The sequence below is a fragment of the Eleutherodactylus coqui genome, chromosome 11, assembly GCF_035609145.1.
Source record: "Eleutherodactylus coqui strain aEleCoq1 chromosome 11, aEleCoq1.hap1, whole genome shotgun sequence".
NCBI lineage: Eukaryota > Metazoa > Chordata > Amphibia > Anura > Eleutherodactylidae > Eleutherodactylus > Eleutherodactylus coqui.
In genome coordinates this window covers 76,938,245-76,961,886 of record NC_089847.1, presented here as the reverse complement: position 1 = coordinate 76,961,886, position 23,642 = coordinate 76,938,245, and the positions used below count along the sequence as shown (strand labels likewise).

Below are 23,642 nucleotides of genomic sequence, written 5' to 3'. Positions count from 1 at the left end.
TGTGATCAAAAATTGCATGGCGAGTTCAGGTGAGCCACAAGCTTTGGCCTAAGATGGTCAGAATATCATTGAGTGTTGCATAATGATTGTGGTATATTACAGTGATCACTGGGCTTATTTAGCACTCTATCCATATTGGATACTAAGATGATCTAAGGCTAGCATTTGTGTAATAAATAACTAGTTATTTATTACACAAATGCTAGCCTTAGATCATCTTAGTATCCAATATGGATAGAGTGCTAAATAATCCCAGTGATCACTGTAATATACCACAATCATGCAACACTCAATGATATTCTGACCATCTTAGGCCAAAGCTTGTGGCTCACCTGAACTCGCCATGCAATTTTTGATCACATAAGTTTCTTGAGCACAAAAAGTTGTCTCATTCCAAAAATAATTTACCTTCTCATGATTTCTAAACTAATTATACATGCATGCAAAACTTACACTTATTTTATTATTTGACCTCCGCAAGTGCATAGGACCTTCACAGGCATTTATATTTTCCCATCTAGAAGGTCTGGGAACAAAATGAAAAACATCGAATCTTGTAGAGCAAAAAATTCTCTTCCAAATAGAACAAAAATGAAAAAAATAAAAATAAAGTACATTCCGATTTTCGCCTTTGAAAAGGGGAAAAATTAGCAAAAAAGTGTTTTTTGCCATTTTTGACTCATTGTATCTTAAGAGCTATATGCATCCTTTTGGGTCCATAATGTGAATAATGAGAAACATTTCTATGGAGTACACATTGATAAATTCAGAGCTGAGTTGGATTGCATTGATTATGAGTTATTACTGCTTAAAATGAGTTTTATTTTGCGCGATAGAATTTTTCAGCTACTTTGACATGCAATGGTGGCAGAATGATAAGAGTGGCAGTCTGAGTAGCTTAGCTGGATTCAGCACCAAAAGTTCTCCTAGTGTGTGAAGTTTCATTGCTCTAGAGTCATTGGAACTGGCTTGGCAATGGATTGAAATCGCCACTTTTTTCAGGTTGCGCGCTGTAATCACATGACAACCCCCTAGATTAAGACCTGTAGCTCGTGAACCAAAGCACTTTGAAGCCTAATATTCTGGCTATCTTAGTTTAGGGTCAGGGTCTATCTTTGTGCAAAAGTTTCATTGAAATCTGAGATGGTCAACCGGGAGCGTTGGTTGAACTGACACGGAATGACCCTGCTGGTTTTATAGTAAGTTGCTAAAGTATATGGGCACAAAAACATAACTGAAAAATGCTAGCTGCTACAAAAATAGAAAAATAAAATTGACTAACGTTGATATATGGTCATTTTTTCCTTTTTAGGTGGAATTTTTTTTATAATCCTGTTCAAACAGAATACTAAGTGCAGACTAAATGGACCTACCAGTTTTCTTGATATCCACGTTCATGTTAAATGTTTTGAGTTTAGTCTTTGTTCTGAAGTCTTTCCATTACCAATAAAACATGTTTTTCTTATTTCAGACCATAAAAAATATGATGGAAATAGAGAAAGTCAAAGGTTTCTGCCAAGTAGTGGTTGCCAATAAAATAAGAGAAGGAATTTCACATTTGATACAGTCATGTGGACTTGGAGGAATGAAGCACAATACTGTAATGTTAGGATGGCCTTATGGCTGGAGACAAAGTGAAGATCCACGTTCATGGAAAACCTTTATTGGCAAGTCTTAAATATTTTGCTTCAGTTATAAACTAGTTCAAAGAGACATTCCCACATGTTTTGGCATAGCACTTGAATATTATTGATGAGTCTGTTCTCTGGTGCTAGATCTGATATTGCTCCAATAGTAAGATAACCCCCTTAGCACAACATTTGAATCAGTGGCTGTTTTTTTTTCCTCACACAGAGACTGTACGTTGTACAACCGCTGCTCATTTAGCACTGATGGTACCTAAAAATGTGTCTTTCTATCCAAGCAACCATGAACGTTATCTAGATGGAAATATTGATGTCTGGTGGATTGTGCATGATGGTGGAATGCTTATGCTGCTGCCATTCCTATTGAAACAACATAAGGTATTTCCTTCATGATTTTATATTCATATTTTGAACTCAAAAAAATTATCTAAGAGTAAGGCAGATGATGTAAAAACTGTATATTTTCTCCATCATGACAGCATATACATGGAGGTTGCCCTCTTGACCTCTGCAGGGACAGAAAGCAGGAGAGTATAAAGGAACCTCCCTTCCACCAGATCACCAGTGTCTTCCTGTCCCTACAGGACTCAGCAGGAGCAACTTCCGTGTGGATGCAGGCCGTGCCTCCCCCAGGAGGTCAGACCCATTCCGATGCCGGTACTGCATGGGTTGAGATCTCTGGGTTCCTCATGCCTGCGGCCGCTGCTATCCTTGCAGGGGAGGAATAAAGCGGTCGCCAAAAAAGAGGATTTACTTGCCGCAGGGTGAGATCAGGCTTCCCTGGTGGTCAAGGTGCCGACGTCAGCTGCGTCCAAAGCGCCACTGGCGTGGCCTGATGGCGGATGATGCTAGGAGGTGAATCTGATGGCAGATGTTGCAAGAGGGCATGGCCTGGTGCTTGATAATGTAAAAGGCATGGCCTAACGGTGAAAACCTTGTGAGATTCAGAATCCATTGAGAGTTCAGGAAATCTTTCTATGCACAGGACCTTTTTCACAAAGGAACATCTGTGATCCCTCCACGCCATGTCTGAAAATCTGCAAACAGTCATTGGTCCTTTTGGGCCAATGGTGGTGGTAGACTGGGGGTTGTAATCTAAATCTCTGCAACACTCCTTGTTTTTCAGGACAGGGAGCTGAAAAAACCCAGGGCGGATATTAAGAAAAAACCCAGAAAGTACGCTGTATGTGTGAAACGCCTAGATGAATATTATATCAAATAACTTTGTGTAGAATGTATTACGAAGGTTATTAGGGAGGAACAAGTGGCGATGATGGCGGCTATCCGCAATATTGTCAGAGAGGAGATCCAGTCCTCTGTATCCAGTCTCCCTCCTCCTCAGCTGGACCCACGTAAACCAGCAAAGAAGGCTAGAAGGGAGCTCCTTCCGGAGTTCGTTTTTTTTTTTTTTTTTTTTTTATGAATCAAACAGGGATGAATCTGAAATGGATTCGTCTGAACGTGGATATCGTGTCAGACGAGGGCAAAAAATCCTTTTTTTCGTCTTCCGACATTCTGCAACTATTCAAAGAAGGGATCCTATGGATAGCAAAGTGGAAAACCTAATGAAACGGTCTTGGGAGGAGTTTTTCCTTAGTCTTCAGACAAATATTATGGCTACATCTGTGGCATGGTCCAAGATAATCTGGCTTAACCGCCTGGATTCTCTAATTAAGCTGAAGGCCCCAAGGGAGGAAATTTCCAACTGCTTACCACTGCTACAAATGGTCATGGGATTCATGGCAGACACATCTGCTGAAACAATCCATTTTGGAGCCCGTAATGCAGTGCTCAGTAACACCGCTAGAAGAGCCAACTGGCTTAAGTATTGGTCAGGCGATAAGGTGTCAAAAAACAAGCTCTGCACTTTACCCTTTCATGGACATTACATTTTCGGTCCAGCACTGAATAAACTGTTGGAGAAAGCCACAGATAAGAATTAAGGGTTTCCTATGGAAAGACATTATGAAAGATCACCATAAATCTGAAAGATGCATATTACCACATCCCCATCCTTCCATCTTACCAAAAATTCCTTAGATTTACAGTATACATTAATAACATAGTCTGCCATTTTCAATTTACCTGTCTCCCCTTTGGCATTTCCTCAGCTCGTAGAATTTTTTCTATAGTTGTTCTGGAGATGGTGATCTATTGAATAGAGGTATTACCATTGTACCCTATCTGAGAGCAAAAACGACTCAACGGCTAGAAACTCATCTACAGATAACTTTGGAAACCCTGGATACGTTAGGTTGGCTGGTTAACAGGGAGAAATCTAGCCTTCTCCCAGAACCATAGAAAAACACTGGGAGTGAGAGTTGAGGATGACTCCCAAGAATTTTATCTCTCCCATCAGACAGAAAACAGGTCTTAAAATCCATTAATTCCTTTTCTAAAAAGACTCCGGTCTCAATTAGAGAGGCCATAAAAATTTGGGGGTTAATGACGTGCTGTATAAATATTATACCCTGGGCTCAACTGCATAGCTGATGCTTACAGTCCCTTATTTTGAAGACTTGGAATAAACACCAGTCCTCTTTAGACAGGAGAATTGGGATACCACCTCAGGTTAAGAAATCACTACAGTGGTTGATGTGATCCATGCAAGGTTATTAGACAACATCATGGACACAAGACCGACACGTGCTGCTCACAACTGATGCAAGTAAAACCAGTTGGGGAGCCCATATACAAGAAAAAAATACCCAGGGGCCATGGGACTGCCACACTAGAGCCCAGTCTTTCCAACTTTAGAGAACTTTGGGCAGTCTGGGAGGCCTTACGTAGTATGGAATCAGACTTAAAAGGGAAACCTGTTATCTTTTCAGGCAATATAACTACTGTGTCCCTTATTCGCCATCAGAAGGGCACCAGGAATCAACTACTACGTCTGGCGGTCAAAATCCTGTTCTGGGCAGAACATCTCACCCTGTCTCACAACTTTACACATAAAAGGAGCAACGAACGTGGAGTGGTAGTGCACATGCATGTCTACTGCTGTATTTATTCTGGGACACTTGGAATTTAAGTTCTCATAATCTGTGGTAGTTCTAACGATTGCGCCTCTACAGATCAAATACTTATCAACTATCCTTCAGATAGGGCATAACTTATTTTGGCAGGATACCCCCTTTTAAGACTACAGTATATCTTTATTTAGAAAATAGCAAATAAACATTGGTGGTTTATTCACTTTTTGCGCTTATGTCTGCTGCAGAAATAAGTAGAATGCGATTTCTGTTCTACAGAGATGCTGAGCATTATCCCTATTGAATAGCAAGGAGGCTAATCCTTGTGCACTTGTAGCACATCTGTGTCAGAAATTCAAATGCCAGCAGGCTTAGAATGGCTTACCAGTGGGCCCCTCAATTGACAAAATAATCCTTCACACAGTGGGGATGCACTCATGCAGCCAAATTGCATACAGTGTGTATGCAGGACATTTGCAGGATGAATGGAGGGAAATACCGGTTGTATCAGATACTAGTAGAATGTATGCCACATAGAGTCTTCACAAATGCACACCACCCGGAGAGATTCCTGCATTTTCTTGCTACATTCCATTGCATGAGTCTTTCATTATAAACGCATGCAATAACTTCATAAAAGAATGAATGCTTTTATGTATCAAATAGCTTCTATAACATAATCCGCAGACTGTTGTAATCATTACCGTGCTCCTCTTTACATCTGAAGGATTAATATGGACTATAGAGCAGAATGGAAGGCTGTACTTGGGAACAGACATGGTGACACTCCCACAACGTTTTGAAGATCCTCCTCCTTCCTTAGGCATGCATTGTGAGACTCATCAGTTTAAACACTTATCCACTATGACTAAAAAACGTACCTGTTAAAACCATAAATACATAGTAAAAGCGTTAAATGAGCAGATTGAAAGCCCTAAGGTTTGTGTGAATTAGCCCTTAATCACAGTTCTCAACGAGGTCGACTCCATTCCATCCTGTGTCTGGGGGGGGACCCAAGAGTCCAACTCTAATTGTTGATGTCCTACAGTGGTCAACCCATACTGATCTACCATAGCATTTCTCCCCTAGCTGGTGCTTTGGTGATAAATGCTCCTGGCTGTTACCCCCTTTAAGTTTTCTTCAAACAGTTTTTTTTTAAAGTTAACAATGTTTGTACTGTGTTTAAACAAATTTCTATTGATCTTGTCACTGCATCTTTTGCTGAAAAAAATGAGTGGCCCCCCTTCCAGTGACCTATTGATGGCCTACCATAAGGATAGGCCATTAATATCAAAGTCCTTTAAAAGCCTCACTGATAAATGGCAGCCCACGTGTGCTGTGCAATACAGTTCTGTTTGACATAATCTGCTTGTGGAAGTGACCTAAAATAACAGGTAAGATTTACATGTAGCTTTAATGTGGTCCACCAGAGTCAATTCTGAGAACCCAGTCCAGCACTGAGTGTCAGTCTTGAATCTCTGACGCTGAAATACAGGTCTGATTTAAAGGGGTTGTCCCGCGGCAGCAAGTGGGTCTATACACTTCTGGATGGCCATATTAATGCACTTTGTAATATACATTGTGCATTAATTATGAGCCATACAGAAGTTATAAAAAGTTTTTTACTTACCTGCTCCGTTGCTGGCGTCCTCGTCTCCATGGTGCCGACTAATTTTCGCCCTCCGATGGCCAAATTAGCCGCGCTTGCGCAGTCCGGGTCTTCTGCTTTCTTCTATGGAGCCTTTCGTGCAGGATGCCGACTCCGTGTAGCTCCGCCCCGTCACGTGCCGATTCCAGCCAATCAGGAGGCTGGAATCGGCAATGGACCGCACAGAAGAGCTGCGGTCCACGGAAGAAGAGGATTCCGGCGGCCATCTTCACAGGTAAGTATAGAAGTCACCGGAGCGCGGGGATTAAGGTAAGCGCTCCGGTAAGCTTTCTGTACGTCCCTGCATCGGGGTTGTCTCGCGCCGAACGGGGGGGGGGGGGGGGTTGAAAAAAAAAAAAACCTGTTTCGGCGAGGGACAACCCCTTTAAGTTTGTGTTTAATTTGAGGTTGATAAAATGTTTTCTATCTATTTGGCAGGTTTGGAAAAAGTGCAGAATGAGAATTTTTACTGTTGCACAAATGGATGACAACAGTATCCAAATGAAGAAAGACCTAGCAATCTTTCTTTATCATCTGAGAATAGATGCTGAAGTAGAAGTAGTTGAAATGGTAAGATAATGCAATATGTTGTCCTGTAGTTAAACTTAAAGGGATTGTCCAATTTATTTAATTATCTCAACAGTCTTCCCGTGTATAAAAAAAACAAACAAACAAACTGGCTTATACTTCTCTCTCCCAGTTCTCCGCTCATATGAAGTTTACAGGCTGCAGCAACTTATGTATGGGACTTCAGAGGCTGCTGTAGCATGTTAACATTGCATAAGAGGGGAAACCTGGAACGGAACTGGACACAGCGGGAGCCAAGAGAGGAGAGTATAAGCGGTTTTATTTTTAGACTTAGTGAGTCTGTTGAAGTAATTGACTAAATCAGACCACTCCTTTGAGTGTGCTACATTAAAAGGAGTTTTCTAGGCAAATAACCTATCCATCCAATATCAATATTATCAGTAGTTGATCGTTTGGTGTCCACCATTTGGGACCCCGGCTGATTAGCATTTTTCAATTGCATATAAAACTACTGGTGTGAGTGTAATGGCTAAAATCAATGTATTTGAATTGCTGCGATTTAGAACATATTATATATGCGTAATACCGCAATTCAAATATGTTGGTGTGAGCTCGGCCTAAGGGTGCATTCAGATGACTGTATATTGGCTGGGTTTTCACGCCCAGCCGCTATACGGCGTCTCTCTCTGCAGGGAGAGGAGGCTGGAAGAGCTCTGAGCTCCTGCCCCCTCTCTGCCTCCTCTCCACCTCTCTCCGCCCCTCTGCACTATTTGCAATGAGAGGAGGCGGAACGAGGCGGGGCTAAGTTCTGGGAATTATCTCCGCCCCGTCCCACTTCTCCTAATTGAAAATAGTGCAGGGGGGTGGAGAGGAGGCAGAGAGGGGGCGGGAGCTTAGAGCACTGCTCCGGGCTCTTCCGGTCGTCTAAATGCACCCTAAGAGAAACAGAATAATTTTGCGGATATGATGCATTTAAAAAAAAATCAAAGGGGTCATCTTCTGCATGCACTAAAATAACAGTGAGACCTACTCCTCTCTCCCCACTTTTGCTGTGTACTGCGGTGCTACTTTGGGTCTCATCTCTGCTGTCACTTTTACAGGCTGCCCTAGCCTGTGGGAGACATTACAGGTGCTGCAGCCAATAATAGAGCTCAATCGCTGGGACTACAGCCTGGAAACAAGCAGACATAAGTGACTGAGTACATGCAGAAGGAGTTTTTCCGAAAAGCTAAAACTTCAATAACCTCTTAAACCCATTCAGGACCAGAGATTTTTCGATAGGTTGTTTTTTTTTTCATTTTCCTTTGTCTTGAAAGCGGGGAGGAAAAAATATTTTTTTACATTTTTTTTATTTCTCTGTCGATTTAGCCATGTGAGGCTTGTTTCTAGTGGAACAAATTGTATTTTTTAATGTTAACATGTATTGGACCATATAATGTAATCAAAACTTAGTACGAATTGAATTTTATGGTTTTACATATCAGGGCATAATTAAAGAAAAAAAAAAAAGGGCCTTAGAAGATCTTTAAAATTACATAAATACAACCTCAGATGAACAACATGACAAATTACAGTGTCAGTTTTTAAAACTAAATCTAAAATGCAGGTGCAGTGTGTGTGAAGAATTAGCTAGTGTCTTACTATCTCCATATGAATTAAGAGGGTAAGTAGCAGCAAGGTGCTGCTAATCAAATGCCTTAAATTTATAATCAACAAGTGTGACTACCTCTGTAAAAGCAGAAGTTTGGGCAATTTGCTGATCTGGAGCATTCAGACACATATTAACACAATGCAAGGTGGAAAGACATCAGATGTAGCTGTTGCTCCCTATCAATCTGGGAGGTGTTAAAAGGCCATCTCCAAACAATTTTGAGTCCATCATTCTACAGTGAGAAAGTGCCACAACCAAACATTAAGTGTGGGTGTAAAAGTCACACTACAGAAACTGCCCCAAATGGCATCCGGGAACTCTAAACTCATCTAATATGCGCAGAAAAAGTGGACAATGATAAGTGGGCACCTCTTATAATCAGCCAAGCAGTCCTGAATATTACGGCACCTAGACAGGAAAATAGCTCTAGCCTGTACCGCAACCTAAGTAGATTTCCTAGTATTCTGTGAATGTAAAGATTCAGCAATACTGCAGTCAGGTGAGCAGAGTCTCAACTGTAGAGATAAGTCAGTAACTGAGCGAATCAAGCCATAGTCAGAAAGCGATAACTTTGTTTTCAAATTCTGCTACTGAGTCAAGATGCCTAATGGATTAACATAGAATAATCTAAATCCAAATCAGAATTCAAAGTCCTGAAAAACACCAAACCCTTCCTTACAAAGGTGGCAGAACCAGAGAAAAAGCCAAAAGGATGGTATCACTGGGACTTCAGAAAATTAAATGCCAGTTTAAATACACCTCCAGCATCCCTAATAGTGTCCTGGATGATCGACAACACAGGCGTTCCATACCAAAACTGCAAACATGCAGATTAGAGGCAGACCCAGTAATAACCAGCACCTGTGCAGAGATGGATGTCAGAGGCAAGTGCATGCAGAATACCCATACAGACCATGCTTCACACGATCAGTGTTGCATAGAACCTCAAATCTGATGCTGCAGCATTTTGACAAATTATTTACAAGTGGGAAACCTATAAGACAGTTGACAATCTTCTCATGAACATCTGACATTAACGTCTGATTGTGTTTAAGGGTCTGTTTTCTCCTTAATGTTAGCAATAAGGATCACTTTTTATGGAAAATCTAATGGATTAGAACAGTATTTCCCAATTCCAGTTCTCAGGAACCCCCCAACAGGCCACTATTGGAGGATATCCTATTGAGTAAACACCTGTGGCAATTTCTGAAACTTTAAAGGGGTTGTCTTGCCGTGACAAGTGCATGTATGCACTTCTGTATTGCCATTACAAAGCACTTTGTACTGTGTGCTTTGTAAATGAACCACACAGAAGTCATATACTTGCGTAAACAGGTGTTCCCCTCCCCCTATGCTTACCATTCCGTCTTCCCTGGATACAACAAATTCTCTGGACTGTCTTCTCTTCTTGTCGCGCAGCAGCGCTTCTTGGCATTCAGTAATGTGCTTTGGATTCTTCACGCATGTGCAGTTCATTCAGGAGCTCGTGCTGAAGCCGATCCTGACAGCGGTGTCCACTGGCCGACTGTCCACAGCTGAGCAGTAAGTGGGGGGAGGGTCACTATTACTACTCGGGGCAGTATCGGCAGACACTATTACTAGTCCTTCCAGGCTGGGCAGTGTGACTATTACTACTGGGGCAACTATTGGGGGTTACTATTACTACTGGGGCAGCTATTGGGGGTTACTATTACTACTGGGGCAGCTATTGGGGGTCCCTATTAGTACTGGGGCAGCTATTGGGGGTCCCTATTAGTGCTGGGGCAGCTATTGGGGGTCCCTATTAGTGCTGGGGCAGCTATTGGGGGTCCCTATTAGTGCTGGGGCAGCTATTGGGGGTCCCTATTAGTGCTGGGGCAGCTATTGGGGGTCCCTATTAGTGCTGGGGCAGCTATTGGGGGTCCCTATTAGTGCTGGGGCAGCTATTGGGGGTCCCTATTAGTGCTGGGGCAGCTATTGGGGGTCCCTATTAGTGCTGGGGCAGCTATTGGGGGTCCCTATTAGTGCTGGGGCAGCTATTGGGGGTCCCTATTAGTGCTGGGGCAGCTATTGGGGGTCCCTATTAGTGCTGGGGCAGCTATTGGGGGTCCCTATTAGTGCTGGGGCAGCTATTGGGGGTCCCTATTAGTGCTGGGGCAGCTATTGGGGGTCCCTATTAGTGCTGGGGCAGCTATTGGGGGTCCCTATTAGTGCTGGGGCAGCTATTGGGGGTCCCTATTGGTGCTGGGGCAGCTATTGGGGGTCCCTATTGGTGCTGGGGCAGCTATTGGGGGTCCCTATTGGTGCTGGGGCAGCTATTGGGGGTCCCTATTGGTGCTGGGGCAGCTATTGGGGGTCCCTATTGGTGCTGGGGCAGCTATTGGGGGTCCCTATTGGTGCTGGGGCAGCTATTGGGGGTCCCTATTGGTGCTGGGGCAGCTATTGGGGGTCCCTATTAGTGCTGGGGCAGCTATTGGGGGTCCCTATTAGTGCTGGGGCAGCTATTGGGGGTCCCTATCAGTGCCGGGGGCAGCTATTGGGGGTCCTTATTAGTGCTGGGGCAGCTATTGGGGGTCCCTATCAGTGCCGGGGGCAGCTATTGGGGGTCGTTATCAGTGTCGGGGGCAGCTATTGGGGGTCCCTATCAGTGCTGGGGCAGCTATTGGGGGTCCCTATCAGTGCCGGGGGCAGCTATTGGGGGTCGTTATCAGTGCCGGGGGCAGCTATTAGGGGTCGCCATCAGTGCCGGGGGCAGCTATTGGGGGTCGCTATCAGTGCCGGGGGCCGCTATTGGGGGTCGCTATCAGTGCCGGGGGCCGCTATTGGGGGTCGCTATCAGTGCCTGGGGGCCGCTATTGGGGGTCGCTTTTAGTGCCCGGGGGCCGCTATTGGGGGTCGCTTTTAGTGCCTGGGGGCCGCTATTGGGGGTCGCTTTTAGTGCCCGGGGGCAGCTATTGGGGGTCGCTATCGGTGCCCGGGGGCAGCTATTGGGGGTCGCTATCGGTGCCCGGGGGCAGCTATTGGGGGTCGCTATCGGTGCCCGGGGGCCGCTATTGGGGGGTCGCTATCGGTGCCCGGGGGCCGCTATTGGGGGGGTCGCTATCGGTGCCCGGGGGCCGCTATTGGGGGGGTCGCTATCGGTGCCCGGGGGCCGCTATTGGGGGGGTCGCTATCGGTGCCCGGGGGCCGCTATTGGGGGGGTCGCTATCGGTGCCCGGGGGCCGCTATTGGGGGGGTCGCTATCGGTGCCCGGGGGCTGCTATTGGGGGGGTCGCTATCGGTGCCCGGGGGCCGCTATTGGGGGGGGTCGCTATCGGTGCCCGGGGGCCGCTATTGGGGGGGGTCGCTATCGGTGCCCGGGGGCCGCTATTGGGGGGGTCGCTATCGGTGCCCGGGGGCCGCTATTGGGGGGGTCGCTATCGGTGCCCGGGGGCCGCTATTGGGGGGGTCGCTATCGGTGCCCGGGGGCCGCTATTGGGGGGGTCGCTATCGGTGCCCGGGGGCCGCTATTGGGGGGGTCGCTATCGGTGCCCGGGGGCCGCTATTGGGGGGGGTCGCTATCGGTGCCCGGGGGCCGCTATTGGGGGGGTCGCTATCGGTGCCCGGGGGCCGCTATTGGGGGGGTCGCTATCGGTGCCCGGGGGCCGCTATTGGGGGGGTCGCTATCGGTGCCCGGGGGCCAACTATCATGTGCGATACATCTGTTCAGCTAATGTACCACGCAGGTTTGGTTTACATACATCTGCACACTGACCTAAAGATGTATCCAAGCCGACGGGTCAATGTATTTAGATGGGACGAATGTCGGGCAAAATGATGCTCGGCACTCGTCCCCGCAAGTACCCGCTCACGTGTTGTTGCAGAGGAGCTAGTATCGTTTTACAGTGGGGTGGCTGCAGGACATTTCTCTCCTCCGCCCCTCTCCATTCACCTATCAGCCGGTCAGTACTGAACGGCTGCTATTTACACGGAGCGATCAGCGTTCAGGATATTAGCTGCATAAAATCCTGAACGATGAGCGTAAAAAGACATTCTCTCCTGGGGGGGGGGGGGGGGGGCACACGGGAGGAGGCGTAGGCAATGTGGGATTGCAGCACAACGGCACTATCTTTGAAAGCTGCTTTCAACATCCGATTACAAAATAAGAAACAGACATTACAGCCTGCCGTTTTGAGCCCCTGTATCCTGTGTTTTAGAATGGCTAGTGAAAGGAAAGCATTATTATAAGAACATTTCACTCTGCGTGGCTGGACAGCCCCTTTAACAATAGTCACACAGTACATTGCTCTACAGTATTACAAAAATCTTGAAAATGTCACCTGTTTGGGGTCTTTAAAGAATGGAGTTGAGAAACCCTAGACTGGAATATATAAAAGAAGAAAAAAGTTCATATCATTTTCAATATACATTCTAAGATGCATACATGTTTTTAAATTGGATACATTCAGAATTTAGAATCCATATGTATTCTTGTATATAATTTGCAACACTTACGCTTCTCATATGTCCTGTAATGTTATCAGTGATAGAACAATGTAAATGGGAGAAGATTTTGAAATCTATTAATCTTCTGTATATTTTCCTGCTCAAAATAGTATATATTGGCCTCTGTGTTAATCGCTTAGTGATGGCCCCTTTGCCGTTTTACGTCTTGGCTTTGTGGGCTTTAATCCCTTAGTGACGGAACTTTTTTGTGTGTTTTTTTTTTTTTCTTTCAATTTTCGTTTTTTCCTCCTCCCTTTTAAAAAGTCGTAACTCTTATATTTATTGATTGATCCAGCTGTCTGAGGGCTTCTTTTTTGTTGGACGAGTTGTATTTTTTAATGGTACTATTTAATGTACTATATACTATACTGAAAAACTTTTTAAAAATTCTAAGTGGAGAGAGAAGGGGGAAAAAAACGACATTCCGCCATCTTTCATGCGTCCTGTTTTTATGGCGCACAAACCAAGAAAAATTACACGTTCTATGGGTCTGTACAATTGCTATGATGCCAAACGTATATAATAATTTTTTTGGTTTCTCTGTTTTATGCTGTGCTACTTGTATTTTTTTTAAGCTATATTTTTTTTTAAATTTTCTGTCAATTTTCTGCGCACAATAACTTTTTATTTTTCTGTCGACATTTTTCTGTTGTGTGAGAGCTTATTTTGTGCGGTACGTCCTGTCGTTTCCGTTGGCACTATTTTTGAATACATATGAGGTTTTGATCGCTTTTTCTTGGAGCCAGGGTGACCCAAAAAGCGCATTTCTGGCGTTGCTTTTTTTTTTTTTTCCGGCCCAAGTTCACCATGCAGGGTAAATAATGTGTTATTTTGATAGCTCAGACTTTTATGGATGCAGCGATACCAAATATGTGTATTTGCTTTATTATTTAGATTGTTTGATTGTAAATATGGCAAATGGTTGTTTTTATTACCTTTTTTTTTTAAATTGTAAAACTTTGTTTTTATTTTTACATTTTCTTTTAGTGCCCAACGGGGACCACAATGTGTGATCATTTGATCGCTCCTGCAGTATGATATAATGCTATAGCTTTTAATAAATATTCACAAATGCTGTGTGTCTATTTTTACTACCTAAATGAAGTACAATATGTGGCAAAAAAACAATGTCAGAATCACTTGGATATGCAAAAGCTTTACGGAGTTATGCTATAGTAAAGTGGCACATATCAGATTTCCAAAATTTGGCTCCGTCACTAAGGCGCAAACAGGCTTTGTCACTAAGGTGTTAAGAGGCATTGCTATATAATTATTAAAAACAACTTTGTTTTCAGCACAACAGTGATATTTCTGCTTACACGTATGAAAGGACTCTAATGATGGAACAACGCTCTCAAATGCTTAGACAAATACGCTTGACCAAGACAGAGAGGGATCGTGAGGTAAGTTCGATTTACTGCTTCTATTCATGGAAAAATTAAAACTTTGCAAAACAAACAATAGAAGCTCGTCCTCTTATCCAAATCGTGTGACTTTACAATAAATGAACTAAAGAATAAACATTTAAAGAGGATTTCCTATCAGAAGAGATTCAGATTTGAATAGAACCTTTTTGTATTTGCTATAACTGAGAACCATTGCTCCTAATATGCAGATCTTGGCATGGCCATGTATTACATTTTCAACCATTTATTTGAATTGGTACTAAGTAGTAAATATATCCTCAGCTGTAACAGCTGCTTTTGGAAACTCCCAGGGATGAGCAGTCTTTTCAGGTCTCCATTCTAAATGATTTTTGTTTGTCAGCATGTCACAATTTACTGTACTTTCTTGCCGACAAGATCTTCAGCTGGATTGAAATAAATTATGCAACATTCACAAATACATTGACAGACCTATTGTTGGGGCCATACAAATGTAGTGGCAATGTAACGCACCATTTTAGTAGCTTCTGTCATGTTAACAGTCACTACATCTGTATTGTTAAGTGACCATTTTCTTAATCTGCAGAGGTTTCATTACCCTGTATAACAATAATTAGTTCAGCATCAAGATAAACCTTTGTTAGGATGTGTTCAAATCTGCGACAGACTCTCTTCGGAGCGTCCCAAAGAGTTGCAGCAATAAATGCTGGATGAAAAAATTCTGCATGCAAGACTTCCATCTGGTAAAATGCTGGATAGGATGACTAGAATCAAACGGACCCAATTACAGTCAATGGGGTCCATTTGGTGCCCTACGATTCAGGGTGATTACATTTTCCTGCTACTATAATGGAGCAGGTAAATGGAATTCCCTAACACAGATATGAATATAGCCTTAGTTGGATAATGAATACAGTCACATAGATTATTAATTGTCAATTAAAAGTGTTAAAGAAAAGTAGGACATTACGATATAGGGGATATTAAAATACCATATGCTGATTAAGTAGTATTTGCCTCTGGTCAAGCGTATGGAGGGGTCTCTGTGTGAGGTATTTAGTTGACAGAGCCTCTCACAAATTAGCACCTTATATTAAAGGGGTTGTCTCGCGAAAGCAAGTGGGATTCAGCACTTCTGTATGGCCATATTAATGCACTTTGTAATATACATCGTGCATTAAATATGAGCCATACAGAAGTTATTCACTTACCTTCCCTGCGCTGGCGTCCCCGTCTCCATGGCTCCGTCTAACTTCAGCGTCTAATCGCCCGATTAGACGCGCTTGCGCAGATGGGTCTTTTCCCTTCGGCTCGGTTTGGCAGCAGCGGCGTTTTGGCTCCGCCCCTTCTACGCATCATCGCGTAGCTCCGCCCCATCACGTGTGCCGATTCCAGCCAATCAGGAGGCTGGAATCGGCACATGTGATGGGGCGGGGCTACGTGATGTCGCGTAGAAGGGGGCGGAGCCAAAGCGCCGCTGCTGCCGAGCCGAAGGCAGAAGACCCTTCTGCGCAAGCGCGTCTAATCGGGCGATTAGACGCTGAAGTTAGACGGAGCCATGGAGACGGGGACGCCAGCGCAGGGAAGGTAAGTGAATAACTTCTGTATGGCTCATAATTAATGCACGATGTATATTACAAAGTGCATTAATATGGCCATACAGAAGTGCTGAACCCCACTTGCTTTCGCGAGACAACCCCTTTAATGACTTGTATCGTAGCACTACTGTACACAGAAGCAATGGGTGGCTATAGAAGATTTGTTACATAAAAACTCAACCACTTCTTCTTTTTGGATGCCCAGCAACTCTTATCCACAGATGTTGTTCATATTGTATATGCCTTTTTGTGGCAGATTAATTGAGAAATTCTACTTCTCTACTTAACCTAGTACCTACAGCATTGGTTTATGGAAACATTTCTAGAAGACGAGCCTTTTTCTGTTTTAGTGACTATTAGATATTCTACAACTAGCATCTGTAATTTTGTTTCCATTCACTTCAGTGGTATCAATGTTGTTGCTTATCGGTTTATATAGATTTTATTTTTTCTCCAATTCTCTGAAATAACAGATTTTACAGAAATTACCATATATACTTGAATATAAGCCTAGTTTTTCAGCACATTTTTTTTATGCTGAAAAAGCCCCCCTCGGCTTATACTTGAGTGAGGTGTAAATAAAAAACAAACCCGCAATACTCACCTGTGTCTGTCCCCAGCGCGATGGTCTCCCCAGCGGTGCGGCAAGCTGCTTGAAAATTCTCCCCGCTGTCATCTCCCTGCTTAGCTTTGAATTCCCCGCCATCAGCACTGTGTAGGTAAGCGCTGTGATTAGATCGCGCGCCAGGCAATCACAGCCGGCGCTCGATCATTCACAGCCATTCAGTGGATGACATCACTGAATGGCTGTGATTTGTTTATCGAGCGCCGGCTGTGATTGCCTGGCACTCAATCCAATCACAGCACTTGCCTACACAGCGCTGACGGCGGGGAAATTCAAAGCCGAGCAGGGAGATGACTGCTGGGAGAATTCTCAAGCAGCTTGCCGCACCGCCGGGGAGACCATCGTGCTGGGCACACAGACGCCGGCTGGGAGGTGAGTATTGCATTTTTTCTTTACCTAGTATATACTCGAGTCTAGCTCGGTTTATATTCGAGTTAATAAGTTTTACCGTTTTTTTTGTGGTAACTCTTATTGACTCGGCTTATACTCGGGTCGGCTAATACTTGAGTATATACAGTAATATACCCTTGTATGTTTTTTAGATTTTTTTTTTCTATCTTAGGCACAGATAATAAAGGATAGACATTCTATTATTCGCTTGGATAGCTTGTACTCTGAAGATGAAGAGGAGATTCAGATGGAGCAAGAAAAAATGCACATGACTTGGACAAAGGAGAAACACAGTGCTGAAAAGCAAGGAAAAAATAAATCATCGGAACACTTTAGAGATCTCGCTAACATAAAACCGTATGTTAACCTAAAGAGTGGATGCTGCGTTTTCCATTTAAGGGGAATATTCAGGATTAGACTATTATACCACTGCATTTTTTTCCATTAGTAACTTGCATGGCCACTGAATATTCTAATATAACGATGTTTTTGAATGGCACTAGCTGTAGTACTGTGAATTATGGGTAGAGCAGCCCAGAAAAAAACACAATTGCTATAATGTGCTTTTTTTCTATTTAAAAAGTACATTTCTGCAAAAAAAAGGATTTTCAAAAAACAAAACCTGGTATACCTATGCACGTTTACAAAGTTTAATGTGTTGCTGTATGCCATCTAATAGATCAGATAGACCCTTTTACTTAGCTTCTAGTTTGTCAGGTAATGTGAAGGGATTCCTTTATTTCTTCAAATAACTCCTGTTATGTAGTATTATACTACAGAACAATACAGTGCACTAAATATGCTGCCTTTTTGACTAAAAAACCATGTTGTCCCATAACTTTTTTTTTTTCCATAAAGGGCCCAGTTTAAACTTTTAAAAAAGTAGGTAGTAGCAAAAAATATACGGCATAAAACTTGTTATTGTGTTTTGCATAGCAGTTTAGTGTACCAGAATAACCCTGACACAAGCAGGAACTCTTGTGGGATTATGTAACTTGAATTGTTTTTAGTAGGGCTGTATTAAAATCATTGTTAGAACCAATTTCATTCTGCATTTGGCTTTTGCTCAGAATAAACCATTAACAGAATGATTCAAAATAAGTTTAAAGGAATATCCTAATATATTGAAAAGGCAACAGTTTCCTGCAATCATGATGATCTCTGCAATCCCTAACTGCACCTATTAATCTTTTAATGACTTGCCTTCTTCCTGCAGTCTTTTGCCCAATGTGTATGATATCTGCAGCCACCTTTCTCTGTGTTCTACTACAATGTCTGAGTAGGAAGAGCTATAGAGGAGCTAAGAGATGCTGGAGAAGAGCAAGCAGTGGAAGACTAATGCAGATATCATGCATTCATGTGGAGCATCGTGAAATGCTGAAGAATCCAACGCATTACAAAATTTACAAGTGCACTTACTGTGGCGAGGCGACCTGTGCGCCCCTTGGGTTATGGGCCTGATCTCAAGTGCAACCACTGTGATGCCTATATATCTATGCCTATGGATGTTGCACCTAATGCCACATAAATGTTCATGCCTTACACTTAATAAATAAGTTGTTGGAGTTGTAACAAAGAGGTTGTTCACAGTTGTAGACAGAACTGGCATTGGTCTGCCAAAGCTTTTCATTAGAAAGTTGAAAACTTAGATCATTTATATATATTTTCAGATTTGGATGACATTATTTAACATTTAGGGAAGCTCTATCTTCATCCCTGAATTATATGTGCATAATGAAAATTTTATCAATTGTTTTATGTTAGGTTTAAATTTCCATTTTGTATAAATTGGTTTATTTCTGCTTTCATGGAATGGAAAATAGTGTTTGCTATTTTGTGTCCCCCCCCCCCCCCCCCCCTTGCACCATCCCACATATTGACTTGCAGAATACTAAAGTATATATATTTTTGTCTGTTAGGAACCAGTCCAATGTTCGGAGGATGCACACTGCAGTAAAACTGAATGAAGTTATAGTAACAAAATCACATGATGCCAAATTAGTGCTTCTTAACATGCCAGGTCCACCTAAAATTACAGACAGTGATGAAAACTGTATCCTTTTTGTACACATTGATTTTGTATTGTTTAATCCTCCATTATTAGACATCATTACTGTTATTGGTTTCCCACTACTGCTATTTTATATATTCTTGGGTTTTTTCTTTTTAATTGTAAGAGACTGCACTTCCCAATTGCTATAATTACAGCTATAATGGTCCAAACTGTAGAACGATTGTGTTTTGTTCTGCATGCTGAACATTGTAAAAAAGTGTTTCATGCTTGAAAGAAGCTGATACCATCAGTCGAAACGTAGCAAGGTATGCAGTGGCTTCGTGTTTGATAATAAAGAATACTTCATATGAAGATGCAGATGTGAGATCCATCTTGGAATTACATGCACTATAGTTGCTGCTCCAACTTTATGACTTTTTGGGATGATCTATCTGTGGATCTAATAGTCCAGATCCACACCTGGAGCGTGCAACTAAGTATATTGTGTGGCTCTCCTAGATGGATTTGTTGTGCTGCTCTGGCAGATCAGAAGTTATTAAGATAATCATGTTGAAATTTTTGAAGGGCTTCCCAGTTGTGATAAAATTTGCTACAGACTTTTCCTAATTATGGTATCAAACGCTTTAGTGAGGTTGACAAAAATCCTGTACAGCCCCTTGTTTTGTTCCCTGCATTTCTCTTGAAGCTGTTGGAGAACAAATACCATGCCGGTGGTTCTCCTATTAGCTTGGAAGCCACACTTACTTTCTGAAGGATTTTTCCAGCAATGATTGGTACTAGACTATTCAGGATAACTCTTGCAGGGATTTTTCTTGTGATGGAAAGCAGAGTTAGTTTGAGCAGTCCTACTTCTTCCCTTTATTATATAAAGCAGTGTTTCACAACTCCAGTCCTCAAGGACCACCAACAGGTTATGTTTTCAGGATGTCCTATAGTAAGAACACCTGTGGTAATGTCTGACGCACTGACAATAATTACATCACACGTGCAACACTGAGGAAATCATGAAAACATGACCTGTTGAGGCTCCTTGAGGACTGGAGTTGGGAAACAAGGATATAAAGTGATGACTGCATTGTGTAGGTCCTGTGGCAATACACCTTGTTCCCAGTAGCAAAGAGCTGATAGTTTAGTGTGTAGTATTGAGCCGCCATGTATCCAAGTATCCATTTCAGGTGGGATTCCATCAATTCCTGCTGCCTTGCCACTTTTCAGCTGTTTGATAGCTTTAATTGCCTCCTCTAAGGCCGCCTGCACACGGGCGGAAATCCTGCAGCGGGATTTCCCGCGGGATTTCCGCCGCTCAAAGCCTGCATAGGAGTGCATTACAATACGCACTCCTATGCAGATGGCCGCGGTTTGGCCGCGCGAAATGTCGTGCGGCAAACAAACCGTGGCATGTTCTGTTTTTGTGCAGGGCTCGCAGAGCCTCGCACAGATACGTCACTCACCCGGCTGCCGGCTCCGGTCTGCGCATGCGCCGGCTGCCCGGCAGCCGGCACATGAAAGAGCCGGGGCCGCCGGGCGCGGGTGAGTACGCGCTCGTCTCTGCAGGCGCTCGGGTCGGGTCCCGCGGCAAGAATTCTCGCCGCCGGATCCGACCCGCTCGTCTGCAGGCGGCCTAAGGAGAGAATCTTGTGAAGTCTCTGTTTTCTGTCTGTTTTGGGGTGTGTTGTATTGCGAAGTCCTGGACCATGCAGTCGGTACTGAAGAGGTCTGAAAATATTCAGACCACCAATTTAGAATAGATGCCTTGTCTGTTAGGAGCGTTGGACCATCTGCGCTGTACAAGTGACTTTGAATTTGGTGTGAAGCACCGTATACTCCCTTCAGGGCCTCATAAAACCCTCTATGGTAACCAGTATCTACACAGAGCTGAGTTTTCTCAGCAAGGTTGATTTACTATTTTGTTTATTTAGTTTATACATTTACCATTTATTTTAAATCACACATAGCCTACTCTGAAGGATACTTATATGTAAGGTGGAAAATTGGTTGCCAGGGCAGAATTTCTGAGCAAGGCACGCTTGGTGTACAGATCTCTATAAAATATTACATTCATTTTCAAGCTTGGTAAATCCTGTTTTAAAAAAAACAACAAAAAACTAAAAGTGTCAAAAGTTGTGTTCATCTTTGTCAAAACAGGAATAAAAAGTAATCAAAAAGTCATATATACCGTAAAAATGCTACCAAAAACTATACGTCATCCTGCAAAAAGCCAGTCTCGTACAGCTTAGTCAATGAAAAAATAGAAATGCCGTGGTCTTGGAATGTGGTGAGTCTCTTTTTGCAAAAAAAAAGTAGTGTTAATATTCAAAAGTGGTAAAATATAATAAAATCTATATAAATTTGGTGTTGTCATAATCGTAATGACCTGTAGGATGAAGTTCACATCATAATTGTAATACACGGTGAGCTCCATAAAAAATGATTCCAAATAAAATCCAATAATTCCAAATGTTGAAACTGCTTTTTTTCCATTTCCCCCAAGCAAAACCTAATAAATGTTATTGAATACAGTATATATACACAATTGGTTCCTATAAAAATGAAAACTTGTCCTGTAAAATACAAGGTGTCAAAGAGCTACATTTAACCAAAAAGTTGTTATAGTAATATAGTATGTTAAAGGGGTTGTCTCGCGGCAGCAAGTGGGGTTATACACTTCTGTATGGCCATATTAATGCACTTTGTAATATACATCGTGCATTAAATATGAGCCATACAGAAGTTATTCACTTACCCACTCCGTTGCTGGCGTCCCCGTCTCCATGGCTCCGTCTAATTTCGCTGGCTTCTTGCTTTTTTAGACGCGCTTGCGCTGTGCGGTCTTCTGCCTGGTGAATGGGGCCACTCGTGCCGGAGAGCTGGTTACCGCGGTGTCATCGTAGCTCCGCCCCATCACGTGTGCCGATTCCAGCCAATCAGGATGCTGGAATCGGCAATGGAACCATGGGAGAAAACCACAGTGCATCCCTGGGAAAGGACCGGCGGCCATCTTAGGGAGAAGATTTTTTTAAACTCCTTATTTCGTCGGATCGGTGAGTAGCAAGCAGTTTAAAAACCGCTTTAATTTGCTATTTTATGCCAGGGGGGTGACGGGGAATGGGGTAATGTTAAATTTTGATGCTTGCCGCGAGACAACCCCTTTAAGCTACAAAAAGACATATGTCCATCTATTTCAGCCTATTTTTCCCAGTCCAGAGGAAGGCAAAAATCCTATAAAGTAGAAAACAATTTTCCTAATTTTAAAGGAAAATCATTCCTTTCCGACGCCAATCTGGCAATCAGAATAATCCCTGGATCAAAGACCCTTCTGAAGTAATCAGTGACTATAACATGTAATGTTATACTCAAGAAAGGCGTCCAGGTCCCAAATAAACTTGGTGAGTTCACAATCACCACATCCTTGGGCAGAGTCTTACATAGTCTCACTACTCTTACAGTAAAGAACCCCGCTTCTACGTTGATGTAGAAACCTTATTTCTTCTAGACATAGAGAATGCTCCCTTTTACGATCACAGTTCTTAGTATGAATCTTAGTATAAGTATATCGTGGGACAGAATTCTGTATAGTCGCCTGATATATATATACATGGCTATTAGGTCACGACTCAGACATCACTTTTTCTAAACTAATTAACCCCAACTTTGATAACCTCTCCGGCTATTGTAGTTCACCCATTCTAGTTATTAACAGTTGCCTGTCTTTGTACCCGCTCAAGCTCTGCTTTGTCCTGCTTGAGTACTGATGCCCAAAACTGTTTTTCCTCTTGACAAATCACTGGCCATACAACACATGGAATATTGTGTACAATGTTCTAATATTGAGCCCCTAGACCGCTTTTAATGCACCCCATGATCTTATTTGCTTTGGTAACAGCTGCAGTGATTTAAAATCCCCAAGTCCTTTTCCATGCCAGTTTTGCCCTGTAGTTTCCCATTTAGTGTGTAATGATGACATATAGTTTCCTGCCCATGTGAATAACCTCATTTATCAATATTAAACCTCATTTGCCACTTTTCTGCCCAAGCCCCAAACATCTCAAGCTCAATGTGCAACTATTTACTGTCCTCTCCTGTGTTACTTTACATAATTTTGTATCATCTGCAAATATTGATATTTTACTGTACAATCCTTCCACGACATTAATATATTAGAAAAATATGGCCCAATACTGACCCCTGCATTACCCACTAGTAAAAGTGACCCAATCAGAATGTGTATTAATAATCCCCCTCTGCTTTCTATCACTGAGCCAGTTACTTACCCACTTAAACGCATTCTCACCCAGACCAAGCATTCTCGTTTTTTTAGACCAGCCATTTATGCAGCACAGTACCTAACACTTTTGAAAAGTCCAGATATACAAGATTCAGTGACTCTCTTCCTGGTCCAGTGTAGAATTTTCCTCCTCATAGAAGCTGATAAGTTTTGGTTTGACAGGAGCCATCTCTCACAAACCCATGCTCATATGGAGTTATATAGCCATTTTTTTAGGTACTCCAGGATAGCATTTCTTTGAACCTGGAAATCACAGGCCGCTGAGTCTTACTTGTATTATGGGTAAAATGTTTGCAGGGTTTCTTTTTGACCAGTTCTTGCATATCGGCTTTAGAAAAATAAGGTATACAAGATCCACTGACTCTATCCTGTCCTGTCTACAACTGACCACCTTGTAGAAGCTGATCAGATTGGTTTCAGAGGAGCGACCCCTCAG

General features: G+C 42.9%; 1 protein-coding gene across 1 annotated transcript in view; it reads left to right on the top strand.

Annotated features, from left to right (window-relative positions):
* Nucleotides 1-23,642, top strand: part of SLC12A4 (solute carrier family 12 member 4) — a 246,864-nt gene that overhangs the window by 215,816 nt on the left and 7,406 nt on the right. Inside the window, exons 18-23 of the mRNA XM_066582693.1 lie at nucleotides 1,472-1,667; nucleotides 1,855-2,024; nucleotides 6,705-6,836; nucleotides 14,205-14,312; nucleotides 17,080-17,264; nucleotides 18,827-18,960. Of these exons, the coding sequence (XP_066438790.1) occupies nucleotides 1,472-1,667; nucleotides 1,855-2,024; nucleotides 6,705-6,836; nucleotides 14,205-14,312; nucleotides 17,080-17,264; nucleotides 18,827-18,960 (925 nt within the window). The remainder of the gene's footprint in view (nucleotides 1-1,471; nucleotides 1,668-1,854; nucleotides 2,025-6,704; nucleotides 6,837-14,204; nucleotides 14,313-17,079; nucleotides 17,265-18,826; nucleotides 18,961-23,642) is intronic.